Source organism: Euleptes europaea, chromosome 1 (genome assembly GCF_029931775.1).
Source record: "Euleptes europaea isolate rEulEur1 chromosome 1, rEulEur1.hap1, whole genome shotgun sequence".
Lineage (NCBI taxonomy): Eukaryota > Metazoa > Chordata > Lepidosauria > Squamata > Sphaerodactylidae > Euleptes > Euleptes europaea.
The window spans coordinates 116,759,260-116,774,121 of NC_079312.1; the positions used below are offsets into that span (position 1 = coordinate 116,759,260).

The 14,862-nt window shown below is 41.9% G+C and overlaps 1 protein-coding gene across 1 annotated transcript; it reads right to left on the bottom strand.

Moving 5' to 3' along the window:
- Positions 1-261: 261 nt before the first annotated feature.
- WDR45B (WD repeat domain 45B) lies at positions 262-13,818 on the bottom strand. The gene is made up of 10 exons (XM_056866936.1): positions 13,665-13,818; positions 10,068-10,142; positions 9,495-9,596; positions 8,203-8,290; positions 7,545-7,639; positions 6,576-6,766; positions 5,354-5,439; positions 3,842-3,943; positions 1,011-1,132; positions 262-440 (listed from the first exon to the last, which is right to left on the bottom strand). Exons 1-10 carry the CDS (start codon positions 13,729-13,731, stop codon positions 334-336), a joined length of 1,035 nt encoding a protein of 344 aa, XP_056722914.1. The 5' UTR covers positions 13,732-13,818; the 3' UTR covers positions 262-333.
- Between the last annotated feature and the right edge of the window lie 1,044 nt (positions 13,819-14,862).

The following is a 14,862-nucleotide window of genomic DNA, read 5'->3' on the forward strand; positions in this document are numbered from 1 at the left end:
AGGAGTAAGAAATGATTAAAACCTCCCTGCAGGCTGATGGCATGACATACAATAAGCTTCACAAGTTAGTTACAGAGAAGTGACTGAAACTTAAGAAAACTGAAGAACAGCAGCAGCCAAAACTTAACATTTAAAACCAGTTGTTGACAGTATATGCTGCAATAGTCCTCTGCCTGGCAGCGGGCTCTGGTTGTGTTGGCCTGGACTTCTTCAGGTTGTCTGTCCCATCTTGAGCAGCACTGCTGACGTAGTTAGAGAGGCTGTCTCTTCAGAGAGGGAGAAGAATACATTCACCTCTCTTCCCCCTTCTCCCAGTTATTTCCATCTGTGCAGTCAAAGTTTGTCATCAGTCATTTCTAGGAATTGAGCGTAGACATCCCTGGAGCATTCTCCTTTTTGGTTGAATAAAAATTTGTAGTAGCTGCCATCTGCACAGATTGCTAGAAGAAAGAAGGATTCTTTTCAGGCTGGCAACTAGAGTCTCGTATTGTTTACATTTGGTCTCCTGCAGCAGCTTCTACTGGGCAATTAAAGCAGCAAGAGAAGCTACATTCCTTGCAAGTACAAGGCCCAAAGTATTGTTTTGTAGGAGACAATGATGTACAACACATTGATAAAGAAAAGGAACAAGTAAAATCCTTTGTACATTTTGATTAAGCGCAGCTCAATTACTTTCACCCCACCCCAAAGCTCCAAACAGACCATTTAGGTGCTGATGACGATAGGATCTCAAGACAGGCTTGAGCACTGGACACGCCTTGCATTTCGAACACATTACCCTCAAGATCGCTGCCACTCTAAGGGTGAAATCATGTGTATTAACCTAGAATTAAACCCAATGACGAATTAAATTCCCAATGTCAAATTGAACTAGATCAAATGAATGGGTTTAGGATGGAGCCTTAAAATGTTTACTTCTGTGGGCATAACTGCTTAACCTCAGGCTATGTTTTAGGATAGGATGGATGCTCTATGTGCGCATGCATACACATAAAAATCTAGAAACTTACCTAGGACAGAATTTGGTTCTGTTCCGAAGGCACAGATGCAAGGGGAACCAGAGGGAACCTGAAATTTGGAGAAACTCCACTTGGAACTGAAGTATTTGGGCAGGAAACTGGCAGATGCTAAACTGAAAGAGAAAAGAGAAGCAAAAACTAACCATTGAAGCACACTGACTTCTAGCAGCAGCTAAGGAAGCTCTTAGTTATTTTATTGTCACTTATAAAGCCAATTGCATGGCAGAAGCTAGATTTATAGTCTTGGGGATAGAAATTATTTTTAGAAACACTTCACTTAAGAGCTGCGAAGATGTAGCCACAGCAAAGAAACAAATTGCCGAACAATGATGCTTAAACATTTCAAATGCAAATTAAATCTCTTCTGTCGTGTTCAATAAAGTATGGGGTCAGCTGTCTTCAGTTCTGTTTAACACTCAGTACAACTGGGAAGGTACAGCACTGGCAAGTTTATTTTTACTCACTTATAAAACAATGCACCATAATAAAAACGTACCTAAATGGAAAGAAAACTAAACTACAGCCATCACCCTAATTTCAAGAGGCCTAGATACTGAACAAAAGGAATCTTCAAGACTCTTAAAGGCACGAAGGCATACCACAGCAGGAAGAAGATTCCATAGGCTGGACACTGTCACTAGAAGAGCCTAACTGACAGTGGCATAAAGTTGTATTAGGTGGAACCACCAGATTATTATCAGTGGCGGATCTTAATAACAGCGATTGTACATATGGGAGAACATCCTTCCCTCAACTATGCCAGGCCACCATAATCAAAGGCAAGAACCAGCATTTTGAGTTCAGCCTGAAAGTATACTGGTAACTAGTGCAACTGGTTGATGAATTCTAGATCAACTGCAGCTTCTTAAAAGCTTTCAAGGGCAGCCTCAGAGCACATGAGTCATCCAACTGGGAGATCGAAAGTGCAAGCACATGCAGTCAAATCCTTCTGTTCCAGGAAGGTGCATAGTTGGTGAATCAACTAATGTGGTTTTGGCTACAAGAAGCCCGATTCCAAGATCACTCACTTCACTACACTCATCATTTTTATGATAAGTATTTTTACTATTTCACTAATCCTAGGTTTATCCACTATGAGCAACTCTGCCTTGTCTCAATTAAATTTCAGTTTATTTACTCTTATCCAGTCCTTTGCTGACCTTAGGCAGTCATTTGAAGATGAATCCATCTCATTTGATTCAAATGAAAAAAAAAACAGCTGGTGTCATCAATGTGGAACTCACTCTAAGCATCTCCCAGAAGCTTCATGTAGGTAATAAAACATGGAAGGCCTCCATGAGACAAGTCCCATCCAAAATAACACTGCCATCTTTGCTGCCCCAGCAAGATAGTAACGAAACAACTGCAGTGCAGTGCCTCAGACTCAAAAATGGGAAAAAAGCATATAATATCAAAAGCCAGAAGGGTCCAAAGAATTGATAGGAACCTCCGTCCCATCTTTTTTCAAAAGTCATCACTAGAATGATGAAGGCAGCCTCACTTGTGAATCCTGGTATGAAGGGCATTGGATAGTTCTATATCACACTGGTGATTACAATATCCCTTCCACCATGAGAGAGAAGACACATAAGCAAGAATATTAACTTTGGTTTTGAATTGACCTGCACAGCCAATCATATGAGTTCATAACCTGACTTTTAAAATATGGATTATACATATTTAAGATAATTCACAGTGGGTAGCAGTGTTAGTCTGTCTGCAATAGTAGAAAAGTGCAAGAGTCCAGTAGCACCTTAAAGACTAACAAAAATATTTTCTGGTAGGCTATGAGCTTTCGTGAGCCACAGCTCACTTCTTCAGAAAGCTCATACCCTACCAAAAAATATTGTTGTTAGTCTTCAAGGTGCTACTGGACTCTTGCCCTTTTCTACTACATATTTAAGAGAATGAGTTGGATTCAACCAGTTTTTCCTACCGGTGAAGAAGAGGGGATCCTCCTTTGTCCACACACAAAGGCTATCATGGGGCCTACATAGACAAAAGCCATGCAGGACAGGGGCTGTAAATAAGGAGGGGAACTGGCTAAGATTGAGTGAAAAAATTGGCTGGATCCAACCCTTTATCCTTCCGTTCCCAGGTTACAAGTCAATAGAATATACATTGATTTCAGTGGCATAAACTGGAATAACTCTGCATAGAGTTGCCCTGCAAATCTCTATGCATTAGTTTAATCTTTCTTGGCAAATGGTTATCAATGCTAATCCTGGGTGGATTGATTTCTATCAATTAAATCACTATGACAAAAGTCAATAAAGGGATTTAAAGTACTTTTTCCCCATTTAGGTAATTCATAAATAACAGTGCTTACTAATTAGTTGCTACAGCCACAAGAACGATATTGATTTAAAACAATAGAGCTTTTTATACTACTTTAGAGGGTACACTGTCAGTCTTAAAATTAACTTAGTATCCTTACTAATTTAGAAAATATGCAGTACATTGGTCAATTTTTAGATCACCCAGTGTTCATTCCAGATACGGTTCTTTTTTCACACGCTGTTGTCAAGGTAGGTTTCTTGGGACAGGTGCAGGCTGGAATCAACTTTAGAAGACATTTCCTGTCTAACAACTGTGCTATGTGACACTGGTTTAAACTGGTTTCCACAAAGTTGTTTCTTTACAAAGAAAAGCAGCCTTGCTGAAGTTTGTAAGAGGGTCATACACTGAGTTTTTAAGAGATCACGTTTGCATTAAGTGCACTTAATAGCTGCAGCTTTATCAAAAAAATCCTACTGAATTTAAAAACCGCTCTTTTTTGTTCATCCAGTGTTTGTTCCCCTTTGTCCCATCTAGCATCTTACCTTGACTGCTTGTTCCTTTTTGGATCCTCCGCAGCAAAGATGTGCACTGTGGCATGGTCACTTGACACACAGATGAGAGAAGCATCTTGGTTGAAGTTAATACTGATGGAGAAGTTAGAAATAAATTTGTTTATACTACCACTGTCATGGAGCAAGTGCCAATAAGGAGAACTTCCCATGTGTATATGGAACATTTCATCATACTTATCAAGAAAAGGAAGCAGTTAACACATCTGCCATTTCCTGGCATTGTATTTTCTTTTTCATCTACATGTAATAAACTCCCACAGAAGCTAATCCCCATCCAAGGAGGTTGGAATCCACGTAACTGGAGCTTCCTAGGAAGTTTTCTGGTACAAAGGGACCCCCCACAGCAAGAGAGCGAAAGCTACATTAACAGATCTCCACTGAAACCAAGCAGGTTACCCTCAATCCACAGAAATTGACCGAGTACAGCAGTAGCAGCTAAAAGTAACTAAGCAGTAGAAAGAGAAAAGAGACACCTTCCCCCCCCCAAAAAAAATACGGACAGGGAAAAGCTATTCACATCTTTAAAAGTAATGTGTGTTAAGTGCCATCAAGTCGCTTCCGACTCATGACGACCCTGTGAATCAATGTCCTCCAAAGCATCCTATTCTTAACTGCCTTGCTCAGGTCTTGCAAACTGAGGGCTGTGGCTTCCTTTATAGAATCAATCCATCTCTTGTTGGGTCTTCCTCTTTTCCTGCTGCCCTCAACTTTTCCTACCATGATTGTCTTTTCCAGAGACTCTTGTCTTCTCATAATGTGTCCAAAGTACGACAGCCTCAGTTTAGTCATTTTAGCTTCTAGAGTCAGAAATGTTAACTGCTCCTTAATGTATATGGGAAAAGAGAGCATGTGTAGGTACAAATATTTTCATATTAAAATGTCTTCCCAGCTTGACGGAGTAAAATATAAACATTACAACATTTAAATAAAAGAAATGTTTTCATTGTAAGAACAACTGAAAAGATTTAGGAATCAAAGATCCTAAACAAACTGAGAAGAAAAGTACCTGGTTTTCAGTCTTGGCTCACAAATCTGGAATGTGTATCTGTTCAACAGGTATTTTATTTTACAGCCCATATACTTTTATTTCCAAGACTTTTAAAATGTCATCTTTCAGCTCTGCACTACTGCCAATTGTATCTTCCCAGACTTCAAACTCACTGCATGTTTCTGAAAATGCTACGTATTTACTGGAATCCCGGAAAGGACAAGCCTCCTAGCATTTAAGCTTAGCTGATGTGCTGCCCACAGTATTGGATCAGCTAGAAATGTGACCCATTTCTCATATAATGCAGCAGATGAGCAAAAATGTATTCACATGTGAGAATCCACATCACTTACCTCCAGAAAGCCTGGTAACAGCAGCAAAAGTATGAACAGCATGTAGGTAACCCTCCCCCCTTTTTGTGCACTGGTCATCCCCTCCCTTGATAAGCCAAGTCAAAATATAGTGTCATGGATTGGCAAAACAATAATGCTTACCAGTAGATATTGGCAGCCTGAGACCCTCTGCGCAGCTCTTGGATTAAATGCCCTGATGATGTATCGAATATTCTTATAAGGGTTCCCTGGGAAAGCAATGCAATATTTTAAGATATATGAAAAGAGCTTTTGAAAATCAGAATTAGATCTCCCAATAATAATCCAAGCGTGAAGGCACAGCTACTTGGTAAAATAATCCAAAACAGCCATCTCATACTATCATAGCTGTACATGTTGTTCCTTCCACATGTAATTTCCTGTTTTGCTTGAGATTCTATACTTTTGTTCTGCACGCATAAAATGGACTTCTGTTACAAAGCATGTCCCTTTGGCACTAGGCATCCTCAGCTCATGCAGTATGCTCTGTTTTGCACAAGCTGAAGGAAAGCATAAGATTCAAATATAGGCTTGGATACAGATAAGCATTTCTTGTAGGCACAAGGATTTCCACAGATGGAATGTGACTTTCTTGCCTCTCCCCTCTTGCTGCAGCTCCTGTATGCCCCCCAAATGCTGCTCCTGTGGAACAGGGGACTCCCAGGAATAGTGGGAATTTGGGGCTGTAGCAAGAGGTGAGAAAGCTGCACTCTTGCTCAAAACCGATCCAAAGCATTTTTAATGCTTACTGCCACGGAAATTCTCATTTTAAAAAATGTTTTAAAAGTTTATGTAAACCAGTTCAGTATACTCCATTTAATGTACCCTCACATTTTGGAGTATTCTGGCAAATAGTAGAAGTTTTAACAGCCAGCTGGGAGCCTCTCAGTGTTCTCCTGCTCACTATGTAAGGAGTGAGCAGGAGAGTGTATACAGGCCCTTTTCTCCAATTTTAGCCTCTCAACAAATCTGTGAGGTGAGGCTGAAAGAAAGTGAACTGCTCAAGGCTACCCATGGAGTTTCACAGCTGGATGGGAATCTGAAGCTAATAGCAATCAAGCATTCGAGCCATTATATCACACTGTCTCTTTAAAGCAATGAAGAAGGGGCAATGGAGATACAAGCGCAGCATATTTACAGATACTTCTCCACAACTATCACAAGTAGAAATCTGGTTTAAAAAAATGAAAGCCAAGACTGTCAAGAATCTGCAAGATAATCAAGCCTCCCCAGTAAGGACAACAGTGAACAGATCCAACAGACAAAGAATTCATCGTGAATATATTACATCATTAAACATGACTGCATCTTTCTTCCCAACTGTTCAACAGGGTAATTTGCTTACTTTTTCTGATGCTGTAGCAATCCTTGTTCCCTGCAGGTTGAGAGCTATGCAGCTCAAGACTCCTTCATGAGCAGGTATATCTACAGGAGGTTTTTCTGTGTTTGCCAAGTCCACAATTTGTACATGTCCAGTATGCGTTCCAGGGAATGCAAGCAGGGAATTATTACTGTTTGGACACAGTACACAGAGACCTAAAATACAGTTGAAAGTAATGGAAATCAGATCTTTTTACAACCACATCTCCACCCCACCCCTGGTAATAAGAAGGCATAACAAAAGCTCCTGGGATACCCACCCCTGAGGCAAAGAAGAATTCAGGCTGAAGACTAGCAGAAGCTGACTTGTATCCTACAAGATCTACAGGTGGAACTTTTCTGCTTCCCCCTTCCTCTCTAGCTAACTGAACATTACCACCTCCAGCTGGAATTCTGTTCCTGGTGGTCACTGAACATTCAGGGACAGCATAGAGGGGAAAATGGTAGTCTGCAGTAAAAGGGGGAAATAGTAGAAACTACCCTTTCTCTGACAACAGCAGTGCCTTTGTTATCCTGTTATCTTCCAGGTTAACAGACTGATAGATTGAATGCCTGCATTCTCCACCAATCTGTCAACAGCCTTCCATCATTGGAAGCTGATATCAGGATAGGATCCCCTAAGTTTATGTAAATGAAACAGAACATAAACTAGGCAGATTCATCCATAAGTGGCAGAATTCATAAACAGCACGGCCATTATCCCACAGTAGATTTTTTTCAGATCCCATGAGGCAGTTCCTGGAAAACAGAAGGCAAATGGCCTCTTCAACTTTGCTATTGCACCTGAGCAGAGAAGATATGTTCTCAGCAACCCAGCAGTCGGCTGCTAGAGTTACAGGGGATTTCAGAACAGATTCTCCCAAAATAGCAAGCAAAAATCATAGAAGTGGGAAGCATCAACTCCAGTTACTTTTTTGTAATGGACACAATTTACCTTTTGGGTTGTAGCAGGTTTCAAAGACATGCAACTGGTGAGGATTGTGCGTGAATGTGAAAACTTTAATCATTGAGTCCAAAACTACCACAATTCTGAAAGAGAAAAAGCCAACAGCCCCATACGTTCATGTTACTGATGATCATTATACTCAGCTAAATTTGGTCCAGTATTAGGTACACATTGGCTCACACTACTGCCGCAAGACTGCCCTCAGAACTAATTAATTTTAATCTGACAACAGAACAGCACTATGGATTTTCCCAACTGCACTCGCCAATTTCTCTGGAGCATGGTACAGCAGAAAAACCAGGAGTGGAAGAAAACACCAGCCTTTCACCAGATAGGGTCTCAGTCCACTATTCTCTAGTCACAAAAAGGATCCTAGAATTCCTGAAGTCTAGTTGACTTGCGCTTCTTATTTCCCCTGAGCTTCCCAGACTTTTTCCAAGATTTGTTATTCCCACCATGGGATCTTCTAAGACTCCCTACTGGAAGAGATGTGCAAGACTGATTTCAGATGAGAGGGAAGTATGAGGGGGAATAAGAGAATGACTCTGTTCCTTTTCAGGACCGCTTCCACAAAAAAAGTTGAGTCCATGAAACAACCCCGCATAAATAAAATAGACTAGGTGAAGAATAAACTGCACCAACTCACCTGTCTCTTCTAAGCTTAACTGCTTTGACTTCTGTGGAAAACTCTATTTCAATAACAGTCTTCTTTTTCAGATCATCCCAGATCATCACTGCAGTAGTGGAAATGACTGTATTAGCCTTACAGTAACTGTCATTACTTAAAGCACTTCTGGTGCATGGAAGACTAGCTCCATGAGGAGCAACTACATCCTATAGTGTCCAGTTTGCACTGGCTTGGTTAGAAAAATACAAGGGAAGAAGCATACAGGAGCCAGACTTGGATCTTCAAATGTTGATTCTTCTACAGTTAGCATTAAGCTTCTTTTGATCTTTCCCTACCCAAATCTGAATTCATCAGCCATATCTAAATGCCTTTTTGTAAGGCACAGATATGCCCATTCCCTATCCCAGAAGCAGCAATTGCCACTAGCATTGTACTGCTTCTGGAGGAGGCACAATATCACTCTGCTTATTTTAACATTTGTTCATTCTTTGACCATCTGGAAAGATATCTGGATACAGAAAAAGGCAGATACAGATCTAGCTATGGACTGATCAAGGAGGATTCCTCATTGTCCTCCTTTAGAATTAAGTACACTTACACTTGAATATGCAGCAAAATGGAAGGTAGAGAAATATGCAGATCTGAATGAATGGATGAATAAGTTAACTGACCATGTGGCTATGGCAAAACTAACATCCTTTATACATTATAGACCAATTTTAGAATTTCATGAAAAATGGAGTGTCTTTTTAAATTATACAGTTGAAAATCAAGAATAAAATTCAACCAAAACAGAAGAAAAATATAGGTAATTAATGTTTTATAATAAATATATTATTAGATATGAAGATATTGAGAAGGCAGAGTCATGTAACTTAAAGAAGTGAACTACTAAAATGTAATTTAAAAAAGTAAGCTCCATACATATTGTAATAATATGATTGTTGATAGAAATAAAACTTTTAAAAATTAAAAAAGAATCATGCATGCTTGGACTACCTTAGGTTTGCAGAAACGTCTACCTCTAACCTGGGTGTCTCCACTGCAGATGTTTTGATCCTTAAGTTGGGGCCACCCACAGCTATTAGATATATAATGCAATCCTGTGACCTGATATACATCAGACAGCCTTAGGAAAAAGGAATCCAAATTTCTATGGCGTTACTAGGGAAATGCAGCCAGTGCATCTAGGCTATATGTTATCTCTATGACTAAAGCAGCAGCCAAGTTCATTTTTGTTCACATTAAGAGCAACCCAGACAGCACTTGGCAAAATGCGCTCATATATCCCTTACTACTCAGTACTATACCTTTATTAGGTGGATATTTTGGCCTTTTTCCTCCACCGACCAACGCTAAATAGTTGCACCGAAACAACATTTCAACATGGCCAACACCTCCTTCTAGAAATTCTAGGAGGAAAGAAAGGAAATTTTTAGTTAAACATTCAGTGCAAAGTTTTATCATAGTTAACCTCAGGCTGGATTCATGTTACAAATGCAACTGAGGTCAAGCCCAGTTTACTTTGTGCTTCCCCTGCCTTGTTTCAAGATAAAGGTTCGTTTTCTAATAATCACACAAGTTTGCTCAGAAAGCTTCCTCAAGATACATGTTATGGTCACAGTAATATGGGCCAGAAAAGAGGCAATGAATGGAAATAGTCAGCAACTTCACCCCCCAAACCTCCTGCCCCAGTACTTGACTTCAGGACAAGTAAGAGTTATTGCTTTAAAGCTTCCAATCTGTGCACACTGAGAGTAAGTTCCAGTTAACTCAGCAGGATAGACTTACCTTCAAATAACTCTGCATAGGATTGCACTACATATGGATTATATAAGATGAATCACAATAGAGCAATCATGGCTATAGAGGGATCACCTCACCTTGTTTCTCCTTCTCCTTGAGTGGATCCGCATTAAACACTCTAAATCCATTTTCCATCCCACATGCAAAGCACCCTAAATAAATTAAACAAAAACCAGTCAGGTACATCTACTCTGTATCAATGCAGGTCTGCGTAGGCCTCTAGAAGAGATGATGTTGCGTTTACTTAGTGGACTGGAATGGAAATGAAGGTTTTTTTTTTTTAAATCACATTTATACCCCATTCTTCCTCCCAGTTCAGGGCACTACCCTAAGGACTTCAAATCATATCTTGCACACAACATGCTTAAATTCAAAGTTGTTTTTTTTAACGCTCCCTATTCTATTAGTCAATGCTACCTTTTGAAATTAACCAACTTCTCTTTCCTTTCCATCCTGGCATACATTGGCTGTTACCGTACTAGGTATTCCCAGCGATGTATTAAGAGTTTGGAAATGTTATACAAATACTGTTCGCACTTTGTTTGGCCCCTTTAGCTGTGAAGACATCTTTCAACCATTTTTTAGCCGTAGTATCCAAAAACCTTTTTAAAGCGATGTTTTTTATAACATTTCCAAACTCTTGATACATCGCTGGGAATACCTAATGTGGTAACAGCCATGGACTACATATTATACTTCTACTGATGTATTTTTATGTATCTACAGCCTTGAGTCAGTACAATAAAGACTTTTCCTGTCAGCCAGGCCATTCCTTTTGCTCATCATGACTATGCATAATCCTGAGGTGTACACTTTGGATGGCACTAAAGGCCACACATTCAAATATACTCCTAAATCTAAAAGGGCTAGATCTCTTTTTCTTTTAAATGAAAGCAAACATTCCCAAGATTCCAACAAAAAGCTAAACACCCCAAAAGACAGTCTGAGAAAGCTACATGCGGCCTGCAGCTTCTCAGCCCCTGGTATAATTAATAAAATACAAGCCAAGCTTACCCTCCTTGCAAATGGGATGAAGGTTTTGCTTGTTTACACATTCAAAATATTATGATTTACCCTTGTCTGTGCCTGATCTTGCCAATTACCAGTGCCACTGGATACATTCTATTCCCCAACCCACTGAGAAACACAAACCATTTTTCAACAGTCTTTTCCTTGTAAAGTCAAAGCTCTTCTGAATATTATTTCCTTATTGCTCTCAACAAAACTGCCCCTTAAAATTGCTTCCTTACAGCTAGATGCTAAAACGGATTATACAGAATTAGTCCCACTGAATTAAATGAGCCTTGTTCCCAGTATGTAGAGGATTGCAGCCTTGTTGCCTGATCCCATGTGGCATTCAGAACTTCTAAGCTCATTGATATCTACCAGCCTTGGCTAACCTGTCAGATCTCAGAAGCTAAGCAGGCTCGGCCCAGATTGGTATTTGGATGGGAGACCTCCAAGGAAGTCCAGGGTCCTGACACAGAGGCAGGCAATGGCAAACCACTTCTGAACATCTCTTGCCTTGAAAAACCTATGGGGTTGCTGTAAGTTGGCTGCGAACTGATGGCACTTTCCACCACCAGGCACACGCAACTTTGTACAGCATCAGGCTGCTAAAACTCATCCTTTCCTACCAGTAGTTCCCTAACTAGAATTAGATTAATGCCAGTCCTTTCTTCTATCTTATATAGTATTCTTTCTTGCCCAACATCCTGGTCTTGATCCAATATTAGCTGCAAGAGTGCTCTTAGGTAGATTTATGTTCCTGCAATGATCACAGCAAGAGTTTTTTTTTAAATTACAGTTAAATTAGGCTGACTCTTTTCAAAAGTGAAGGCTAGAAATTAAGAAGGCAGCTTAGCGCTAGTGGCATATGCTTAGACTACTTCCAGTGAAAGATTAGTGCAGGACAATTTATGCTGAAGAAGAGGCTACTGTGGAAAAAATGACACATCCTACTTCACAATATTTGAGTGACTCCTAACCCATTTTGTTAGTAGCAAACAAAGAACTGTATTTAAGAAAACTGTTCTTGCTAACTCAAGAGGTTTGAGCCACTTTACACATTATAAAAGTACACCACCACAAGTAACTCATCAGGAAGCCAAAATAGTACGCGCTCAACAACTTGCAACAACCAACATAGCAAACCCAGGTTTCTCTCTGCAAAGACACTCATCAATCTGCAAGCAAATCTACATAACCAGTGCACACAGGCAGCGTGGTCTTGAACTACCTTCTTTAACAGATAAAAATGGCAAACCACTTGTCATTTTTACGAATTTGGGATCAATGGAGGCATTCAAATTCAGTCCTATTACAGCCACAATGCTGTAGAATGTCCAACTACCTGTTGCCTGCCCCCTGTGCAAATACAGTAAACCTGTGGATCATATACAGGCAGGGCTTTTCCAGTAGTGTCATATCACCTGTGGAATGCCCTTCCCCTTGAGGCTCATCTGGTGCCTACCCTACTAGCTTTAATTTTTAACTTACTTTTATAGTCTGCTTCTGTCTGAGAAGCATTTTATGAGACTTGTTTTACAGCACTACGTGTTAGGTTGATTTTATGCTCTTGTTGGGGTTTTCATTGTTCATTTATTAATTGTTAAAACGTTTATGGTGCTTATGGTCTTTTTCTGTTTTATTTTGCAAGCCACCTTGAGTGGCATTGAAATCATCTAAGTAAATAACATAAATAATATATTTAAGAAAGCAAGAGAATCTGAAAGCTGCCTCTACTGGACCCAGTAGAAGAATACGCAGAGAATGATTCCAAAGAGCTGCATCAAGAAAATGCAACCCTTAAGGAGTTTTACGCTAGCAAGTGTAAGGACAAAGCACGAATCACTTTGAGGCTACGTTTTGGAAGCTGAGCCTTCCCAGTGCCCTAGGTCCAGTTCCGATTCCTGCTTTTTAAAAAGAATGCGAGACACAGGCTCAGTTATAAAAGAAATGAGGGCGAGTAACTAGTATGGCAAACACACCCAACACCAGGGATCTCAATATACACAGCTTACTAAAGACAAAGCAGGCAAAGTGATAAGAGCATGGGAACATTTCAGGAGCCAAGGAAAGAAGCAGCATGCTTGGGAAAGAGTGAGGCTTTGCCCAGAAACAGCAAGTACACCAAGGGCGGGAAGGTACCGAGACAGCAATGGATGAACTAGAAAGAGGACCAAACCATCACCAGCAGCAGCCAGAAAAGAGAGTAGCAAGTAATAGCTGCACCCTTTCATGCAGTCTCCATATCACCACACGCTAAGGGGTCAAGGCAGGGAAACAGGAGGAAAGGCTGAGCTGGAGACCAGCCTTTCCACCTGCAGAGCTGGGCTGGGGACTCCCTCTCACAACGCACAGTACGTGCCCCCCAACCTTCCCCTCTTTCTGCTGAGAAGGGGGTCTACGTTGATGGCAAATTCAGGTCCCACGCCCTCCCCTCCCGAGACCGGCGGGTGTGTGTGTGTGGGGGGGAGAGAGACGAAAACTGTTGATGTGGCCGGGGGAGGGCAAAGCCAAGTCCTTCCAGAACCCCCCCTAAGACCGGGGGAGGGGGAACAATTAGGGTTGTGGAGTCTGACGCAGCTTTCGGAAAGGGAGACAGGGAAGAGGCCGCGGCCAAGTCCGAACGGCTCCTCCGCCCCCGGGGCCCCCCTCCCCACCCCTCTCACCGTGGTCCTGGTTGAAGCCGGCGAAGAGGAGCCCATTCCCGTGCGGGTTGGCCGGCAGCAGGTTCATGGCGCCAGACTGCGGAGCAGGCCGTGGCCGGGGGGGGGGGCTCCTTCACACCATCGGGGGAGGGTCAGCGGCCTGAGGGGGCGGCAGCAGCACCACGATCCCTTCCGGACTAGACAGGCGGCTCCCCGAGCACGGAGCGCATCGAGCGGCGTTTGCAGGCCGGGCCGACGAGCGCCGAGCTCTCGAACGGCAGGCGTCCTCTCCCTCCCGCTTGGCGCTTCGCGTTCGATTACCGAGCGCATCGGCCAGGCCGAGGGATGGCGCGCCGAACGAGTGAGTAGCGCGGGCCCCGCCTGTGAGAAAGGAAGGGCTGCGCAGCACGCCGTTTCTGTGACTACGCTCTTCACGTTCGTCCTACTTTGACATGTCAACCGTGGGCCGTTTACTGTTTTGAGTATGTCTTGTTTTCACCTGCACTCTGCAACTAACGTTATGTGCCTTTTCCAGGGAAACTGGGCCTTCTAGCTTCTCTTTAGAAATCGTTCTCTCCCCTCTCCTGTTAGAATCATAGAGTTGGAAGGGACCACCAGGGTCATCCAGTCCAACCCCCTGCGCAATGCAGGACATTCCAAACTACCTCTCGCCCCACACCCCCAGTGACCCCTACTCCATGCCCAGATGGCCAAGGTGCCCTCCCTCTCATCATCTTCTTATGGTCATAGAACCAGCATTGCTGATAGATGACCATCTAACTTCTTGAAAACCTTCAGGGAAGGAGAGCTTACCACCTCCCGAGGAAGCCTGTTCCACTGAGGAACCGCTCTCTTGTTTGTACCATTAGGCATAACTCTCTGCGCCTACTGAATGTAACGTTTCATACATCTGGTCAAAGTGGTTGTTTAGGCAACAATAAATTAACTCGGAAATTTTAGCTGTGCAAAATTGCACAGTTCGATTACTATTTAGTACAATGTCTGTATTTAGTACAATGTTCTCTAATTTTGTGGGTGACCTTGGGCCACCACCCTAACCTACCTTACAGGGTTGTTGTGAGGATAGCATGAAGGACAGAGGAGAATGATGTAAGCTGCTTTGGGATCCCATTGGTGTGAAAGATGGGATATAAACTAAATAAATAAATCCTTCCAGTTTAAACTGAGGACAGGAAGGGGCTTGAAATGAAAAAAAAAA

Bases quoted from the DNA above. Each gene is read 5' to 3' on its own strand.
- WDR45B (XM_056866936.1), bottom strand. From the start codon at position 13,731: ATGAACCTGCTGCCGGCCAACCCGCACGGGAATGGGCTCCTCTTCGCC. The intron at 9,597-10,067 runs GTGAGGTGATCC...CTTTCCTCCTAG, and splicing joins CAAGGAGAAGGAGAAACAAG to AATTTCTAGAAGGAGGTGTT. The intron at 7,640-8,202 runs GTGAGTTGGTGC...TTTCTCTTTCAG, and splicing joins GTTAAGCTTAGAAGAGACAG to AATTGTGGTAGTTTTGGACT.